General features: G+C 44.7%; 1 protein-coding gene across 1 annotated transcript in view; it reads right to left on the bottom strand.

Moving 5' to 3' along the window:
* LOC119379359 (coagulation factor IX-like) overlaps positions 1 to 17,503 on the bottom strand; it is a 91,929-nt gene extending 74,426 nt beyond the window's left edge. Inside the window, exon 1 of the mRNA XM_037648667.2 lies at positions 17,113 to 17,503. Coding sequence (XP_037504595.1) covers positions 17,113 to 17,235 — 123 coding nt within the window. The 5' untranslated portion in view covers positions 17,236 to 17,503. The remainder of the gene's footprint in view (positions 1 to 17,112) is intronic.
* Positions 17,504 to 18,006: the final 503 nt, after the last annotated feature.

Raw genomic sequence — 18,006 nt, 5'->3', positions numbered from 1 at the left:
GCCGTGATGGATATTATGCCAGCTGTGTTTTGTTCTTCCAACTCTACAAGTCACCAGCGTAACAACAGTGCCTTCTCTGTTTTGCCACCCAGCCATAGTATATACGCAAAGATTTTGTAAATAAGAACGTTATTTAGCCAAGGAACGCTATTTATTCAAGATTATAGCTTTGAGAGGGAGCGTGGGGGGGGGGGGGGGGGGGGGGGCGTAAGTCTTTGCGCTGTAACGTTTTTATTATAAAGGCAGGCTCGCTTAAAACTAGGTGCTCCACAGTGCTGCCTTTTTTTTCTCCTTCTTCTTTTTTCGGCATGATCTAAAGTGAGTAGGCAGTAGAAATTGGTGGCAGAAACTAAGCCCTTGCGCACCCGAGGATCAGAGTCCAACAGAGCACAGCATGACACTCTGCCACAATAGTGTGTTGCAAAGAAAAATGGAGACCGTTCGAAATGTCACCGGCAACGCGTTAACCAGTTTCCACTTGGGCTCTGCTCCAAAGATTTTAGTTCCCGTCCCGACGCGTGGAGCTGTCGAAGGTAAAACGCGGCACTCATGGCATCGCGATAAAAGCTTCAGGCAGAGTGCGGTCGTATTATCGCACCATAGAACATCTTCGTAATTTCCTCTATACGTTAGACGGTCTGACCTTGCGGGGAGAGAAGCGGCTAACTCGCTTGGATGGTCACGTGGACCGTCGATCAAGAGGGCTTGGCCACCCCCGCCTTTTCTTTTCACCACGGTCCATATTGTCAGCTGATCATATTCGAGGGTGAAACTGCGTTCTGGTCTACCGCGCCCTTTTTGCGCAACAGTCTTTGCGGCGCTCCAGCGATCGCGCTGTCTTTTTTCTTGACTGCATGATGGCCGAGCCAAACGCACACTCAGTCGATAGTCGAGCCGGCATTTGGGCGTCAGTGCTCATTTCTTTCAAGTGGTGCCACAGAATAACGCATGAATTGGGTTTATTGATGAACGGCGCTTGTGTTTGTGTGGCGCCGTCTCAAAGAAACAACCTATACATCGGGTGCTCCCGTGCAGTGTAAAACAAAAGCGAATGAGACAAAGAAGAGCGCATCTGCGTTAAAGGGAGCAAACCTTACTGTATACATATGCATACACTGTATCACATCGATATGTTGCTTTCATTGGCCAAAAATCTACAGATACTTTTACTTTGTAAGTACCGACAATTATCCAAATATATGGGACCTGCGCATACTTGTATCAGTTACTTCATGTAAGCATCGCATATTCTTGTTAGTCAATTCGTAATTTATTCAAGAATTTTTTGGAAAGCATACTTCAATATATTCGCCTCACCTGCCACGGTGGCTTTGCTACTATGCTAAAGAAGAAACATACGTTCGATTCCGACACAGGTCTAGTGGTTGTGGAGCTCGATCGCTGACCCACAGATAGCGGGATCGAATCCCGGCGGCGGTGGCCGCACTTCGATGGAGTCAAAATGCTAGAGGCCCGTGTGCTTAGATTTAAGTGCACGTTAAAGAACATCATGCGGTCGAAAATTCAGGAGATCTTGACTACGGCGTGTTTTATAATCATATCCTGTTTTTGAGACGTAAAATCCCAACAATTATTATTATTCCAGGCCACAGTGGTCACATTTTGATGGGGGCGAAATGGCCCCGTCATGGTGGTCTAGGGGTTATGGCGCTCGACTGCTGACCCGAAAGTGGCGGGATCGAATCCCGGCCGCGGCGGCCGCATTTCCAATGGAGGCGAAAACGCTTGAGGTCCGTGTACTTAGATTTAGGTGCACGTTAAAGAACCCCATGTGGTCGAAATTTCCGGAGCCCTCCACTACGGCGTCCCTCATAATCATACCGTGGTTGTGGGACGTTAAACCCCAGATGTTATTATTATATGTGGGGGCGAAATGCAGAAACATACGTGTAATTAGATTTAGGTAGGCGCACGTTAAAGAACCTCAAGTGGTTGAAATTATTCCGGATTGCCCCACCACTCATGCTGCAGTTGCAGCAAACTTTCTGATTTTATGTTTGTATGTTACCTGGGCAGGAAGCAAATGAACCAATATTTGGCCGTGAAATTGCGGTCATGTGGTATATAAAAGCAGGTGAATGCATACTCAGTTACAGTTGCATGCAAACGCCTCGTAACGGATCTACACCGAGCCGACCTTTGTGAAAATACTTTTAAGAGCGAAGCTCTTTAGCAAATAGTTTCGTATCATCGTGTACCACGAAACTATCCTCATCATAAACTGGTATGTGCCACAGAAATTGGGTAAGTCCCATTACTCACCACTGGTCCCACTAAAAATGAAGAAGGCAACAGTTAGCCCAACAAATGGCTGCGAAGCGACGGTGGTGAGCCGAAGACCTCGAGTACGTACAACGTGAGAATTCTAGGGAACGAGGAAGGCAACGGCGGCTGTGAGAAGACCCCGAAGAGATGAAAGGCCTACGCCAACAACCGCAGATCTATGAGAGCTCCGAACACTTGGTTTCAGCACGAGGTTCTGTCTCTGGAGTTTGGACATCCGTGTCGTGTCTGGGACTGCCTGTGGTTTAACTCCAACCTCTCTTCGCTGAGAATCAACGGAGAATTAACCTAGCATCACCTAGCTAAAGCCTAGCAACGACCTAGAAGCAACCTAGAAACAACCTGCATCACCTAGCTAAGGCCTAGAAACAACCTAGAAGCAACCAGAGTAGACTTCAGAATCGTCCAGTTTCGCTTTTTCAAGCCTTGCGCGGCTTAGTGCAAGCTTCGCCAACTTTTTTATGGGACTTACCTATACAGAGCCAACGATATGCATAACAAATGGCTCGCCGAGATATCAAAATTGTAAAAAGCGTGCGGGCCGACTAGAAAGCTTGCAAACTATTGCGGCCAAGTACACAAGGCATTTCACTTGTGTTGTTTGTCATTCGTTGACGACCTCCTTTAATGATCTACCCAGCAGCACGACCAGATGGAATCAGCTCCTGCGAATGTGTGACGTAAGAACCTTTTCGTAGCAGTGCAACGAAAAACAGCGGGAGAAGACAGGGATGGAGGGGAGCACACACACACGAGCGCTGAATGTATACAGCTAGATGAGCTAGCACTTGTAACGAGCGGACGATAAGTGCACTGGTTGTCGAACACTTATTTACTTTCTTGTGTAATATATTTCATGCACTGCTGGAAATAAAATGAGTTGTGAGTGAGCACTTGTGTGTGTGCCCCCCTCCGTCTTCACGCGCTGTTTTTCGTTACATAGCTTCAAAACCAACTAGCCCGCCAACAAGCATTAACAATATTTGTGTAAATACAGGCTTTGTTGGTGCATCTTTGCTCACGGCGTTCTGACAGAGCGTTCAGACTTAAAACTGGACGAAGACGAGAAGCGTTAACGAGGGCCTGAAGCGCATCTCCTATTATTAGCCCCGTAGACCACCAGTACGGCCGTGGCTGCTAACTCTCAATGAAATTACAGGCGTTGTTACCCGCCACCGCCAACAGCGGAGTGCGGCAAGTCCAGCGGGTCATGTGGAGAGAGAGAGAGCGAAGCAGCTGGCACCTTGTAATGTCGGCGAGCACAAATTAACAAAACTACCTAATGGCACATTTCTTGGCAACTGCAGATGGCTAGGAGGCGTTGAATTGCGGTGTAATGTGATGTATGCAATCCAGTGTGGTGCGTCCTTGATTTCGGAGTTATTGTCGGTCTTCCCTGTAACGAACCAGTCCAGAAACGACTAGCCTTGCTTTGCATGCTGGTCGCGTAAGTTCTTTTGTGTGCGTTCGTTGTTTCGATTCATGCCTGCTTTCGCTGGTCGCGTAGGCTTCCGGCCGCCCATTTTTCATTGGCATCGAACAGTGGAGCAGTCCAGTTTCGTGCGCGGCATGCTTATGTCCAGTGGCATGCCGTAGATGAATCGAATTACTGCCCGTGTCTTTAAGACTCGACGCGTTGTGAGTATAGTGTTTTACGTATCACGTCCCGTCCGTTGTGCTTGGTGCAAGTCTTGCGCGCACGGTATTGTGCCGTCAAGTTAAGCTTCAGAATGAAGCACACTTAGGATGTATTTCTACAGCAAACAGCCCTTTTTGTATATCAGAATTAGAGCCAACCACGGTGAAAAGAATATAAGGCGCTCAATGTGCAAGGTTTCCTCGGAATACGTCTTCCGCGATTATGCAGCAAACTGACGTAACGGTGATTGTGGTTATGAATATGATTGCACTTATGAATGGCGGTTACCTTCCGCTGAGCGGCAATTACCAAAACTTAAGCGCTCTGCACGATTTCGAGGAGCTGAAAAGATACATAAATTGAAACCCGTGTTCATATTTGACGCCTTTTTCAATCAGTTCGTGGGAGTAACCTCATTGAGCTGATGCACCAGATGCGGGCTAATCAGTGGTGCAAGCACTGCCTTTTTATGACGTCACGATGCTCTCTTGACCGTGACCGTCCGGGCCCCTCGCATAGTTGCTCGTGGCGGCACTGGTGGCTCGTTACCGTATTTCACTCTCACGTGGTTGATCACGGTTGACTGACCTTTTCAGAAAGCACACACATTACGTGAAAGACCACGAAAGCTTCAAATGGCTGGTTACCTGTCGGTGTTCCGACGTTGTCGGTATGTCACCGAACGTATGTGATTGCGAAGGTTCCTAGAAGCTTGGTTGTATATGAGCAAGAAAATCTCTGGGGTCCCTTAACTAACGCGACTTAAGGCGAAAGCTTGAGCATTCATGAAAGTGTATTGGTTGGGAGTATTTTCAAAGTATATTTGTGACATCGCCACTTGATCTGCACGCTACGATGACACGTTAGAATGAATGTGTCAAGTCTTCAACCTAAGACACATGCGCAAGTTCGCAGATGAATCAATTTTTCAACTGTTTTTCTTGAAGACCTCCTGGCGTTTCTTTATTGCCGAGACTTCACGCTTTCGCAAACACGAAGTAAGCGCGCAGCTCGCGCGCCTCGAGCCACACTTTTATTACTCAGCTGTTTTTTTTTTCTTTGACCATTCCTGTCGACGCCAACTTTGTCGACTCATGAGACATATAAGGCTTTCGCCTTAATTACACTGCAATTTCGCTTAGCGTGGGATATCTTTTGTGCAGGAGTGCAGACCGGGGGGGGGGGGAGGGGGGGGTTGGCTTAAGGGGCTTCAACCCCCCTCCCCCCAGAACTTTTTTCATGCTGTCATGGACCGTTGGACAAAGCAACCATCTACGCTCGAAATCATCCTGGATTTTGCCTAGAATGCCTTTTCACGCTCGAAGAGATACTTCAGCGCGAACATTGCAAACTCGGGTTGGCTGATGTGTGTCCGGCCGCCCCGTTCTCATGGCTCCAGACATTTCAGTTTTATTATTGCCTAGTGCTTTAAGCATATCTCGAATGACACCGGATGCAATTGTTCCATAAAGATTAAGTTGCGGCTGCAGTACGTTCATTTATGGGCTGCTATAACGGTGTAGGTACAAACTGTGGCATAATTAAGTGAGCTTTAGTTGGCCCGGCATGACGCTCCCCGGCTAAACCTTCTCAGAAAGCATGAGGGAATTGTGACAACAAAAACTGTGTTGCAGTGTCAGATACAAGGTCTCCCTGACAGTTCCTGCATAATTTACTTTCAACAGGGCGTTTCTACGTTTTATCAGCGAAGCTGTTCTAGCTCGGCGTAAATGTGTCGTGACCCAAAATCACCATCATCATCATGAACCGGCACGCGCTCTCTTCGTCCTCTTCTTCGCTGCCAGAACACGTAGGCGGATTTGTCCGGCGTGTAGCAAGGGGGAAGCACAAAGCGAAGGAGAGATGTGAGGGCGAGAGGGAGAGAGGTATAAAGATAGAGAAAATCTTGAAAAGAAATTCCTCATGAGGTGGCGGGATTCGAACCCGCATACCCACGATCCGAAGGCGAGCGTCTTAACCACTCGGCTATCCAGGCGCGCTAACAGAACACGGAGTAAGCCTTGTATAGGGAAGTGAGGGCGAGGAGGAGGAAAAGGAGGAGAGAGTAAAGCGTAGCATAGAAAGAATGAGAGAGAGAGAGAAACAGAGGGAGAGAAAAAAAGATATAAAGAAAGAGGAAGCAAGCGATAAATAGAGAGAGAGAGTGAGACAAAGAAAGAGAAAGAAAGAAATAGAAATAAACAGAGACAAAAGAGCCAGAAAAACAGAGAGAAAAAGAATGAGAGGGAGAAAACTACAGAGAAACAAAGAAGGCCGCCCAGCTCTATAGAGAAATATAGAGAAATAGGTTGCCCATGCAGCGAGCAGCGACGGGCCCGTGCTTCGCTGTGCCAAGCTTTTCGTAAACAAAAAGAAAAGAAAGTGATCTACGCAAAGAGCGGCTTACCAATTCATAGAACCAAGCGGCTCGCTCTCAACGTTAGAAGGATCACCGAAGTCACATCGAATGACTTACGTCTCCATTTTATTGTATACCGCCAACCGCCCCTGCACAAGCATATGGCTGTTAGGTAAAATATATAGAACGTCTGGTGGAAGGGCAAAAAAAAATTTGCTGGTATCAGCGAAAACTACGCAGTCTTGTGCTGCAGCGTTCACCACCATAGAATAATGATCTTGCTTCATTTGTGAAACCACTCCTATTTTCGTACAAGTCTGTTAGACGTAACCCGACTCAGTTGTATTTATACTTCTGCAATGTAAGCGCGACCAAATTTCGCCTGCGGAGCTTTCCGAGTGATAGCACGCACCAAAAAGGGTGCACACACGGTGTACATTTGGTTATATCACCATTTTCAACACAGTTTACTGCGTCATCCATATGTGAAACTAAGGAAACTATGACGGTTGAAGTGGATTTTACTCGACCGATCGAGTGTATAAGTGTAGCACTAAACACAGTTAAAATGAGGAGAGACAATAGAACACAATAAAAACATTTAAACTTCCTTCGTTGTATTGCATTATTATATATTTATATTTAGAGTACTTGCGGTTGATCATCGACCGCCATGTGGAATGGTGATGCCCTTTTTGGATAATTTGTGTCATTTGTTTGTATTTGTAAGGGTTTATAATTTTCATGTCACTTTCGGTGGTGATGTAAACGAAAACATGTGAAATAATGAATCCTCAAAATTTAAACTGTATCTTCTGTTGAGGACAAATGGCCTTGAAAATGTCATTGATGTTCCAACAATGGTGAGACTAGATACCTCAACGTCGATCGATATTTCTGTGACAAATATAACGCGGGAGAGACTCAAAGCAAGAGTTATTATGGCCCAGCTGAGTGGTCAATTGCCAATATTCGTGTGCAGTAGCAAGAAGGTGAACACAAATAAAAATTCGTCTGTAAATTTAATGCAGCGTGTGACGACGCAAAACCTTTCTTCGTTTCAAGAAAAAAATTCTGTAGCTTCATGGGACAGTGTGTATAAAAAGGCAGATGCCTGCGCAGCATACCAAGAAATACATGATTTCCTTAAACGCATACATGCCGACTGTTTTCCTTTTGTATTGAGGAAAAAGCACACAAAAATTCGTAAGTCATCGATAACCCCCGATCTAGCAGCAAAAATACAGGAGAAAAATACGACGTTCGGTAAGTTCGTCAAAAACAAAGGTCTAGATGCATTGAAGAAATTTATAACTTATCATAATCGCTTAGACAAAGAACTGAAACGAGCTCGAAAACAGTACTTTAATCATTTATTTACCGCATCTCCTCAGTGCAGAAATACTCTATGCAGGAACCTACACTTGCTGTTAAACTATAACGTTAAGAATGAGTCGGTACGTGAAATAAGATACAGTGGCACCGAGCTGTCAGGTAAAGCCTTAGCCAATACTTTTAATAACCATATTTTGAATAACGCTGGCCAAGCGACGATAAGTAAGGATTTAAATAGCGTTTATTACAATGATCGAAAGAAGGGGAATGTTAAGGGCTCGTTCTTTATCAGGCTCAACATTAATGAGAATTAACAGGAAATAAAACCAAGAAAGGTATAGCGGATGTTATTTGTAGTAATTATGCTGTAAATGTGAAGAAAGTAACTTGGCGCCGGCAGGAACCGAACCTGCAACCTTCGTATAACGCGTCCGATGCTCTACCAATTGAGCTATACGGCGGTGGTCATCGTCCCGTCCACTTTATTCGGTATATATGTGCATTTAAACCTGGGAGTGTTAGTCCGCCGTAGCTCAATTGGCGGAGCATTGGTTGCGGAAGCACCAAACACGGGCGGCAAACACCATCTGTCATTGGGCAGTGATTGAGCGCGTGCCAGTTCATGATGATGATAATTTTCTGTCTACGACACACGGCAAACCTCGACCATAACAGCTCTGCTGTAAAAAGGTTTCTACATGCTATTGCTAATGTCCCCATGTGCTGCCCCTCTGAACCTTTATTTCAAGCGTATAATGTATTACCTGCTACAAAAATTCATGATTATTGCCTGTGCAAGCAATGTGAGCAAGAGATCAAGAGTAACATTTGTTTCTTGCACCAATTAGCAAACCTAAGGCAAAGCTCTACCACATATAATGCACGAACTGTGGAGAGATTGACACACGGAGAACTACGTATGGTGTTTACAAATGTTAAAAAATCGGCTACCAACACTGTTAAATACATTGCACAAGGAAAACATTGAGCCCGAGAACATTTCATTACAGAAACTTCGTGACTTTTTTCGTTGTTAAAAACTAAGAAATTGTTTCACTAACTTTTAATTTGCTTATTTCAATTGCAGTGCTCTTTCTATGCGTGCTTTCTGTTTGGAGTCGAAGCTTTCTGTGACTTAATGTTAATGTGTTATACTTTCCGCTTGGAAACTGTCACTTTAAACTTTCTGTGGTGTCTTGGAATTTCAATGCTTGCAGTTTGTGTTTCTGGCTGTTGTAACGCGATGACCTAAATTTTGATTATTTTTTTGTATAATACTTAATGTGTGTGCATTTACATGTTAATCTTTATGATTTCCTGGCCGCTATGTGATGTTGCCAATGCGGGGGCCTGCGGCCTTGTCAAGCTGTCGTGATGACAGCTTTTTCTTCAAGCCTCCATAATCTGTATATGCGTGATGTAAACAATAATAATAATAATAATAATCAACCAATCAAACGTTTATTTAATGTGCCCAGGAACAACCGTAAGGTCTTTGTACTGGCGCACGAAAAAACAAAAACAAAAAAAAACAAGAGAAACAAAGGAAACATTCATAATAAAATATCAGGGATAAAAAACGTTACAAAATTGCACATATACAACTATGCGCAGGCAGAAAAAAAAATATCAACAGTGTACAAGGCTATGTAAGTACAGTGCAAAGCTCGGAGCAGAACAACGACTGGGAGCTGTGAAAAACATCGAGCTCCAAAAAGTAAGCATTGTAAAGACGTTGTATCCTGCCAATGGTCGAATGTTCACAGAGGCAGGCGGTTACATGAAAAGGTCTATTCTCTCTGGTCAGCTTACGTGGAATTCGGAAATTAAGACAGTTGAGCAGTGCAGGGCAGGATATGATACCATGCACAAGCTTGTAAAGAAATAACAGATCAGCGCGATTTCGTCGGCAGCAAAGTGATGGCAATGATAATAATCCAGCAGCGTTAGAACGAGATCCAGAGTCATTTCTAGCGAAACGATGGTTGTAAATGCTTAGGAATTTTTTCTGGACTCGCTAATAATAATAATAATAATAATAATAATAATAATAATAATAATAATAATAATAATAATAATAATAATAATAATAATAATAATATTATTATTATTATTATTATTATTATTATTATTATTATTATTATTATTATTGTTATTATTATTATTATTATTATTATTATTATTATTATTATTATTATTATTATTATTATTATTATTATTATTATTATTATTATTATTATTATTATTATTATTATAAACTGATATTTTCCGAGTTATTTTGGAACCTGTGTATGTGCGAAACAGAAATCAAGTAACGATTCTAGCGCAAATATACATAAAGCTTTCGTATGCAAAAGTAGTAATGAAATTTATTTCCAATAAATTTATACAAAGCGTGCATGCCGATTGCGGAGCATAATTGAGCGCAGTGTAACTAATGTTCAAGGTGACCTGCTGGCGAACAAAATTGACAAGTTTCTTGTCAGCAAGCGTGCTATCTAGGAACACCCTGTCTGTGACTATACAATTTAGAAGCGAAATGTAATATTTCAGTTGGAATAGAAGGCTGCTTCAATGGCATTATGTTTTGTGAATTAGCCCCTGAGGTTGTACATTGTTTCTAGAGTTGCATAGGCTTTCGTTCACTCGCTTGGTCTGCTCGACGTAACCAGACTCCTGTTCTCCCCTGCAATGGTTCGCGGGTACATTTATTCGGGGTGCCAATGACGGAAACCTCAAAATGCAATCATACTATTGATTAGATCACCGATTTTAGCTGAATCATTTGGATTTGGCTCTGAACGCGGCCATACGTCACGCTGAAACTGAAAAAAGAAAAAAAGGAAGTTTGGAAATACGCTCAGTGCGCGTGAGCTCAACTAAACTACTCTCCACTGTACACATAAATGTTAGCGAAGGTTCCAAAGGTCTTGCTTATGCAATGTAATGCGTTATTCGTAATGGACAAATTCGTAACACAAAGCTAACGAGCACGACACACACGACAACCGTTTCTTTTTTTTTTTTTTAAGCGGGGAGGCGGGAGGACTACAGCGCACAAAAAAAAAAAAAGCTACACGTACGAGAACTGTGGTAGCAGGGAAAAAACTTTCATATCGGGCAAACAGCACTAAAGCGAATGTGGCGCTCGTGTGTGTTTTAGGTTTTCTAAGCGTCAGAGCAGAGCACGTTCACCGGCGCGTCGAATGAAAGGAAAAATGCATCGCATGAGTGCGCATCATGGTTGCCACACCTGCCGCGATGGGCCAATGCGCTTTCGCTCGGTTGGTGGCACCGAGGACGTCATCGAGAGGCGCTGCAGAAGGGTTTACTTGTCCATACCAGTGCACGACAATCTAATAAAACGTACTTGAATTAAAGTTTATTATCGCGTACAATCCCAGACAGTGTTAACGAATATTGTCTAGGTTCTGGCGAATATATAGGCCGTAGGCGCTAATGGACATTCATAGTGAGCTCCGCAAATATAAAACCGTGACTGACAAAGCAGACAGGGCGTACCGCAGTGCGTTAAGAAAAAATTCTCTAATAAATTACTCGTAAAATTAGTCGTTTTTTTTTTCGGTTCTGCGCAACCCGCAGGAGGGAGGGATAGAGCAGTGGAAAAGACTCTATGAAACCGACTGGACGGATAACCTTTGCTGATGAAATGATTGCTCTGAAACATATTAAATCGCAAAATAAAAGCCCGAAATTCGATTGGCGCTAAATAGGCGAAGCAAATGGACGTGCGGCTACTGTCATGTCTTTTCAGCCACTGTAGATCCCCTAAAATATAGTCTTGTGCCTGGCTCGACACTGTTAGACATTGTTCTTTACGGACTTGGTGTTTTCACCTTTATTTATATAAATTATTTTTTGTTGATATACGGGGAGAGCACGCCATTATTTCTTCTTATTTTTAATGCTAAGGTGCGTTTCTCATGGGTCTCCTGCTAAAGACCAGTCTCTATTTGTACAAGTGCTTATTCCTGCACACGGTTGAAGTTATGGAGAAAATAAAGTCTTGAGAAATAAACTAGAGAAAGTAAAATAATTAAACAAAACAATAATCAGGGCCGAAATAATGAAGCGCTTATGCTTCAATGCTGTTCTATTTCGCCGCGGTGGCTCAATGGTTGCGCGGTGCTCGGCTGCTGAACTGAAAGCCACGGGTTCGATCCCGGCCGCGGCGGTCGCATTTCGATGAAGGCGAAAATAACTGAGGCCCATGTACTTAGATTTAGGTGCAACCCCAGCTGGTCGAAATTTCCGGAGCCCTCCACTACGGCGTCTTTCATAATCATGTCGTGGTTTTGGGACGGAGAACTTCAGATACTATTATTTCGCGTTTTGTCAGTTGGCAGTAAATTGTGTTTGGTAATAAAGGAATAATCTAGCGTAAGGAATTTTTGCCTGTTTGTCAGGTTGCGCTGCCAAGATGGCGCTTGTGCAGATGAAAACTGACGAACACGGATGTCGTCTTGCACATGGAAGTAACGAAGCTCATAGTGTGAAGGTAAAACAATAGGCATCAAAACGCTGCAATTGCATGATTCGTGGAACCTAAAGACGTGGCCCAAGACTGTGCGAAACCTTTCTTTTTGGAACTTTACAGCTCATCGGTCCAAACTAATAGTGAACTAAATAGGCGCTTGTGGTGAACAGCTATGTGCTGATGGTATACGGAAAGGTGTGTTAGTCCATATACTGTGGACAGAACTAGAAATATGGGCGTGTGAACGCGTTTTTTGCAATGTGAACTCCTGCATGTTATTTTTTTAACTCGTTTCAGTTTGCTATATGTTTTTTTTCTACTTTACTCGTTCATTTTTTTATTTTGCGTGACCACTTTTTTTTCTTTTTTCGCTGCAGAACTTGTAGAAATGGAGTAGCCGAGGTGACAGAAACATCAAGCTCTCCACAGCAAGCAAGTTAAAACAGAACAGAGCAGAACACACGTGCGACCAAACTTCTCAATCATGAAAAAATAATGCTTCTCTTGCTTTCTTTTGTCCTATAAAAAAATGTAGGCATTTTGAACAGTGCTCAGCTAAATTTCTCCATGTTGTAGGAGCAATTCTAGAATTGTTCGAAAATGCCAGTCAGTGCCAGACGTGCTCTTTTATAGCGAAAATCAGTTAGAGAAGATTCACGTGTTCGCCCTCTGACTGCAAGCATTTTTTATATATTTATGTGTAGTCGTACAACCTCCGAAAGAATTATGGCCCATTTTTCTGCTTTGGAAAGTATAGTCTCAACAACTGCACAGGGGGGATTTACTTTTTGCTCTTTGGTTACTGTTATTATTACGGGCCCGTGTAATTAATTCTGCTTGAATCCAACTTTTTTTCGTCTGTTCCACTGACAGATGTCAAGAGGTGACTATCGAGGGCACAAGTTGATGTATACGCACTCTGTTTGTCCTCCTAATGTAATAGCATCATGGCCCGTAGTTGGCACGAATGCTATGACATTAAACTATTCGAAAGAGCAAGCCAGTCGTCTAGTGATGGACATATTATTAGCGAAGGAGGCTAGCCAATGGCTAATGACTTTCACGATGGCAAATGAGTTGAGTTACAGGATCCGTATTCGCTATAACAGCCGGACAGTTTTCAGCCGTTCGTGGTACAGCAAATGCGGCCTTCCAATACCGCTGAACTTTGCGTTTCTTAGAAGTTGCGGCAAACGTAAAACATATACAGAACTAATTTATTGTAATGGTAAATTACAGCGGCAAAACAACTATGACCGCAAAAGGTAGTCACTCAACGTTTTGTGTAATGAGACATCTCTTGATGAGAGGAGGGGAGAGAAAAATATGAAGGTTAACAACACGCAAATCCGGTTTTGTACAGCGTGTACTGTGCTAAGACATTGTGCATTTCCACTGTATTCTGTTTCGAGTTTCCGAAGCTCTTCGAAAATTCTAGTGTTCTACCAACTGTCTAATCGAATAACAAGCGCTGAATATCAAAATCAGGATATTTATTTCTTATTGACAAATGCAAAAATGACAAATTGATTGATTGATTGATTGATTGATTGATTGATTGATTGATTGATTGATTGATTGATTGATTGATTGATTGATTGATTGATTGATTGATTGATTGATTGATTATTCACCACCGTGAGACACAAGTAAGCGAGGGACACACTGTGAGTCAGTGACGACAATGTTACACAACACCAATACGAGCGCGCCATACGAGAATTGAACACTGCTTGTTCCACCATCGCCCTCTTCCTCTCATACTATTTTGTGCTTTGCTGCGTGACGTCGCGGCGCACATGTGAGCCAGAACGGAAAAACCAACCTGCATGCATTACGTTGACAGCATTAGAGTAGGCACGCGGAGTCACTTTTGCTTCGCAAGTTGAGGTATGCTTAGTTCCACTTTACAACACAGAAATTGCACAAAAGCATCTCTAAGCCACTAACTAGCTGAGATATTCGTTTTTTGTTATGGTGCTGCTCCTCTGAGATCATCTTGTTAATTCAACTCTGCTCGTCGCTAATGACTACTTGCCCATTGTGTCCGTAAACAAATGAATCATCTGTATTCCATGCACGCTTTATTACGCCATAGATATTACATGACTGCTGCAATAGGCATGACCCAGAATTCGCTTTCCCATTTGAGTCCACCGTAGACGGCCCAATTATGACAGCTGCGAACATGCTCCTGCCCGTAAGCCTGCGATGCGTCCAGGTCCACATTTACAGAATAAATGATTGCCCTCTTTCAAGTTGTTTCCGTGTGCTCCTCAAATCGTCCTTATTTCCTGCCTAATTCATTCCGTGCCCTCATATATCGACATTGGGTGGTGCGCTACTAAAGTCCTCAAAATATGATCACGGAATGGGGGAAGAAGTGAAGAAAAAAAGAATGAGAAACACAACAAAAAAAGAAGCGAAAATGTGCACGATAACACGAGGTTATTGCAAGCTGCCTGCTAGACAAAAATATGCCTGAGGAAATATTCGTAACAGGATGAGGCACGATGCAGCGAACATCCGGAGACGATCGTCTTAGCCCATCATAACGAAATGCCAATATATTCGTTCAACAAGAACAGTAGAGAACTTCCGCCATTCCGAAGCGCCGCGTAGATGAAAGCATTATCTGGTCGAGATAAGCAAAGATCGTCATAATGATCAGAGCGAATAGTGAATACCTTTTCCAGCTATGGGAGAGACATCGCGACGTGCCCAGCGGCCCTGCACCTCTCCTCAAGCAAGGTGGCAAACTCTAATTGTGACGTCACTTGCTCTCTGACCCCGAGCTCGATCCGCGTGCCGCTGGCCGTTGTCGTGATGCTCTGGTATGTGTGCGTCGCCGTAAATTCCTCGGATAGAGCGATTTCGCCGCTCGGCGTGGCAGCTGTTCTGCCCGCACAGCTGCATCAATGTGGAAGCGAAAGCCGCGGTCCTAATCTCGTCCGTGTTGGGCTTTGTCCAACGAGCAGTGTTCGCTCACGTCGGTGGTGGTGTTATGAGCGCACCTTGTGTCTATACGAAAGGCGCGAGCTCCTTAGACTGCATGGGACATCTTTCAGAAGTGTCGTGTCGCTTAATTTGTCACAGGAAAAGGCGTTATAATAGCAGTAGAAGAAACGGTTTGTCTGGGCAAATGCGCTCCAGAGAAAGTATTACCCTGACACGTTACTCTGGCCGCTGCCTCTAGGTGTTTTTTTTTTTTTTGTACACAAAACTGCATTTGTGATTTTCTCACTGCGTCCCCCGAACACTGACACATTCTTGCTGACAAAGGGGCAGAGTACCGTAGTAGAATGGTCTTGCGTGAAGCTAGCAGAGGATGTCACTGCGTTCTTTAACAGGCGGCTATTTCATATTCAGAAAAAAGAAAGCCAGCTTTAACGCCAGTTTTATTTATTAGGGACTCTTAGATTACAGTTACTTCAAGTGCAGAACAGCGTCGGGTTAGCTGCGCTGCTTAATATTACACCAGCAGTGGACATCGTATGGGAGACCGTGTATACGATGTGCTACTCCTGCAGTGTAGCGCATTCGCTGCCTGGAAAGGACGGCAGCAACGTCGGCAAGGTCTGCTGCTCCTTCTACCGACGTCCTATACTCTGTCGAAATGAAGTTCAATGCTCCCTTCTCAAAACTTGCGTCTTCGAGTGAGTTCGTGTGTTACGATCCACGTGCGCTTTAAACAGTGTCACTTGCAGGACAACGCACGTCAACAGACAGCTGTTTGTCCGTGTGGGCTCTTCATTGCTGCATAAATACGTAGCTATGCCTGCTATGCAACGTACTTATCGCATCAGGAATGTTCATTTGGCTACATCAATCAATGTCATGTCGTGAAGGGGCCAGTAATGTTTTTATCATTACAATTGGATTTCACTCTCTTCTTAAAAGGAAGTGATAGGCAATGGAATGGAACCATTATTCATAGTTAACAAGATAAAGAAGACAGTTATACAAAAAATTGGTACTTTGGGTTGTTGCACCTGAAGCTGTTTTCTCTGTAGAAGAGAGCTGCAGGCACTATCCGAAGGTCTCGCGAACAACTACGGTCAACTCAATTTAGCTGTGCCAATTGCAACATGTTTTGCAGAGACATCAGCCAGCACAGTTCAGAAAAAAACGACTTGTCAGCTGTCACTGCAGTGACAGCGGCCGAGTCGTCCTCTATGCACTGATTGTTACCACTCACACTGCAACCATGCGTTACCTTGCTGTATTATCAATATATTTACCTTCACCGGCTCCTTTCCTTAACGGGGATAGGATAACGGGGATGATAGGATTATGCAAGTTTTGGCCCCGTAATAATTTGTGGCGCCGGGTTTCTGTTTCGCGGAAAAAATTTAACGCGTGTTGAACGCCATATGCTGCGAGAAGTTCATAGAAGTAAATCTTACTAGTCAAGCAGGATCACTTCTGAATGATTTGAACGTTGTTTGATTCGAGACATACGTAGGATCTACTTCGAACTTATTTTGAGCATGTAGAAATGCTTTCGTTGACCTTTGTGAGTTCATTATGATCATTTCGTTATCATGTTCTGGCGCTCTTTGGCCATCAAATGGCCCTTGCGCCAATAAACAACATATATCATCAGTTCATTCTGAGCAAAAACGTTTGCAATCTGTACGCTGAACCGCAAGGTTCTTCGGTAAAACAGCTCAGCGGGCGCGCGTATACAACTATAGAAAATGGGAATCGCAAATATCCGGACTGCAAGCGAACAGAGGTGTTTATACTGAACACCGAACACCAAACACTTTTGCGTACAAGAGTCAGTCGAACGTTCGCAAAAACTGCGTTAAGTGTTAGGTTGGTATCTGGCAGCGGTACCGGTTTTGTGGCGGTCACCCTCCTCCTTTCCAACGGCAAGATCGCGGCACGTGGTCTTCGCGTACCGGTGTGATGGAAAGCGAGGAGTGAGAAAACGGAGCGAGCGTGTGACGCCACAGCGAGAGCAGTGCTCACCTCGTCGACCTCGGCCTTGGACAAGGAGATCGCTCCGGTCGCGGTGTCCGCGAGGGCGTGCATCAGCAGCAGGACCAGGAGTCCCGAGAAGGCGCCCGCGAGGGCGGCGGCAGGTCGTGGCATGGGCTCGCGTCGTCGGCGGACCGTCTGCGGCCGACTGGCTGCTGCACGGCTCGCGGCCAGGCATAGGCAGGAAGGGGAACAGATGCGCTTCCAAATGACGACAGCGGTCGGGGAGGAGGGGCTCGTTAGGCCTCTCCGCAGATGCGCTGCCGCAGTCGTGCTGCGGCAGGTTATCTGGTGCACCGACGCTGCGCCAACGACGACGGACTCTGGCGAGCACGACGCAGCTGCGAAAGTCCGCAACCACCGGAACAGCGCCACTCGTAATGCGCGGTTGTCTGTCCGTCCCCCCCATTCCATGAGACGACCTGCGCGTGCCGTCCAACCCGCCCCTTGGTCATTCCAGGGGAATACCCAAGTCATCCATAGAGTCCTTTATCTTGGCTAGCTGCACCAAAAACGTTGTGACTCTCTGACTAGCCACCTGGGGAGAATAGCTGGCTGAGTTGACTGTTTTTTTTTTTTTTTCGCGCTGACACTCGCGACAAACGGCAGCGTTTGTCGCTGGTGTCTAAAGGGGCGCCTCCTAAACGGGGCATTCCGCGTAGCTCGCGGCGAAAAAGGGGTCTCCACAAGGGTCGTGTCACCCAGATCAAATCAGTGCTGCGGCGCTTGAAACACTTTCTCGGCGGTCGAGCGCGAACGAGGTCAAACCGCTCTCCGACGCCAGGCTCGGGGGTTGGAAACGGCACTAGTGCTTTAGCTGAACGCACTGCAGATATAAAAGCTTTGCCTCGATATATAGTCGCACAATCTCTAGAAATCGTGTCA

The sequence above is a fragment of the Rhipicephalus sanguineus genome, chromosome 1 (assembly GCF_013339695.2).
Source record: "Rhipicephalus sanguineus isolate Rsan-2018 chromosome 1, BIME_Rsan_1.4, whole genome shotgun sequence".
NCBI lineage: Eukaryota > Metazoa > Arthropoda > Arachnida > Ixodida > Ixodidae > Rhipicephalus > Rhipicephalus sanguineus.
This window is presented reverse-complemented; position numbering and strand designations above follow the sequence as displayed.